Below are 1,879 nucleotides of genomic sequence, written 5' to 3' on the forward strand. Positions count from 1 at the left end.
ACACACACAAGCTCACTGACCTTTATGCATCCCCGTGAACCGATCCTTGAGGACCGTCAGCTCGTAGATCTGGCCGAACTCCTCGAAGATGGGCCTGAGGTCCTTCTCCTCCAGGTTCCGCGGGATCTGCCCCACGAACAGCTTGACGGCGTCGTGGTCCTTCATGGGCACCGTGCCCGACCCAGCCGGACCACCTAAAGCGTGCCCGAGATGCCCGGCGGGCGTGTGGCTGTGGGGCGGGGGCATGGAAAGCGCGTGGCGGTGGTGGTGGGTCTGCAGGGCCAGGTGGTGGTGGTCGAGGACGCCGTTCTGAAGAACCGCAGCCATGGTGGCGGAGTGGATAGAGCCCGCTGCAGTCCGCTTGCCCGCGGCCACGGTGGGGATGGGGCTGATGTGCTGAATGGTGGCGGTTGGCGGCAAAGGACGGGAAATGGGAATGAAGGAAGAAGTGCTGTTAGTAGATGCAGTTAGAACTCGTTGGAGGATCTGGCGAACGCTCGTTTTCCCCCTTGTCTTAGCTTTGGTGATATTAATGTTGAGTGTCTGTGCTTTTTTTCCTTCAGAGAAGACAGCAAGCCTTGGAAGTGGTAGTTTCGTTGCAACAGGCTTATCTGGCACGCCCCAGGATTATTCAGGGAGGACTCCTTTTTAACACGTTACGCTTACTGGAAAAAAAGCTGCACTGAATCAGGTAGAGGACAGTTAAAACGGATCGTCTGCCCTCAAATGCGGAGGACTTTAAACTGAATTTATTTTTTCTCAGACTGTGAGCTAAAACAGAACAAAGAACTGTGCTGCTGATGCGTTTAATCGCTTGTGTTGTGAGCGGATGACATAAACATAAAGCTAACAAACGTGACAGTACTCGTGTGCGTCGTAGGGTGAGCTTAGAATACTGGTAAACCGTGCTTAATGATGTCCCTTTGTGTGACTCTTGCCTTAGAGAGAACCGAAATGTCCAAGGTAAAGACGATGAACTTGCCGTGAACCTGCTCAACCTAATCGCGGTTGATAAACTTCTGCTGAATCAGATCAAACCAAGGCACGCAAGGAATATAATTTTCACGAACAGAAATCTAGAATTGTTCCTCGTATTATGGACGTTGGAAAAACACCGAACGAGCTCCAATGAATCTCGAGCACACACTGTTTCCAATCAGCAACTTCTGCAGTAAAATTGACCTAACTACCTAAGCACAGGGGTTTGGCCCACACTACTCGTTGTATTAATTCACTTAAAGCTGGACTCACACACTCAGACACTGATTGTGCTTCACGCTGTAGTGTTCCCGTGAGAGGTAGCTAGAGCTGTCTATAATGCTGATGACGGTGTGTTGAAGACGTGGAGCAGAAAACAGAGATAACTGGAAGATATAACTAGAATACACTGTTATAGTAGGTTTCGTTTTGCTGCTTGCAACAAACCTAGAGAAGGACGATGACGGAATTCAGCAAAGAAAGCGTTATAAGGCAAGAACGGTGGTTATGATGACAATGATCACGACACAGACACACCACACGCTGCGTTGACAGAAACCCGTGACGTCACCGCGCTTCCAGAACTCCACAGGAGCAGGAGCAAACCTGCAGGGGAAAAGATACATTTTAAAACAGGAAGAATAAGAATTGTTTTGAATCACATTTTTGTTAAACGAGACAAATCGTGGGATAATAGATAGTTGATTAAGAGAAGCAGAAACGAGCGGAGTATCCGAGACAGAGAGAAAACGATACAGTGAGGGAGAAGGAGAGACATAGAGACAGACACAGAATAAAGGTAGGGAGACAGAGTTAAAGAGACAGACAGGGACAGACAGAAATACAGAAAGAGCGAGAAGGAGACAGCACGGGAAGTAACAGACACAGAAACACAGACACC

At 48.8% G+C, this 1,879-nt stretch overlaps 1 protein-coding gene across 1 annotated transcript; it reads right to left on the reverse strand.

Annotated features, from left to right (window-relative positions):
• Nucleotides 1-19: 19 nt before the first annotated feature.
• LOC138950137 (CUGBP Elav-like family member 4) lies at nt 20-1,578 on the reverse strand (the record flags this gene model as incomplete). Its single annotated transcript, XM_070321888.1, is given in 1 exon segment — nt 20-1,578. A coding segment is annotated over 1 exon segment (308 nt), but the record flags the coding sequence as incomplete, so codon positions are not given.
• Nucleotides 1,579-1,879: the final 301 nt, after the last annotated feature.

The sequence above is a fragment of the Littorina saxatilis genome, linkage group LG16 (assembly GCF_037325665.1).
Source record: "Littorina saxatilis isolate snail1 linkage group LG16, US_GU_Lsax_2.0, whole genome shotgun sequence".
Lineage (NCBI taxonomy): Eukaryota > Metazoa > Mollusca > Gastropoda > Littorinimorpha > Littorinidae > Littorina > Littorina saxatilis.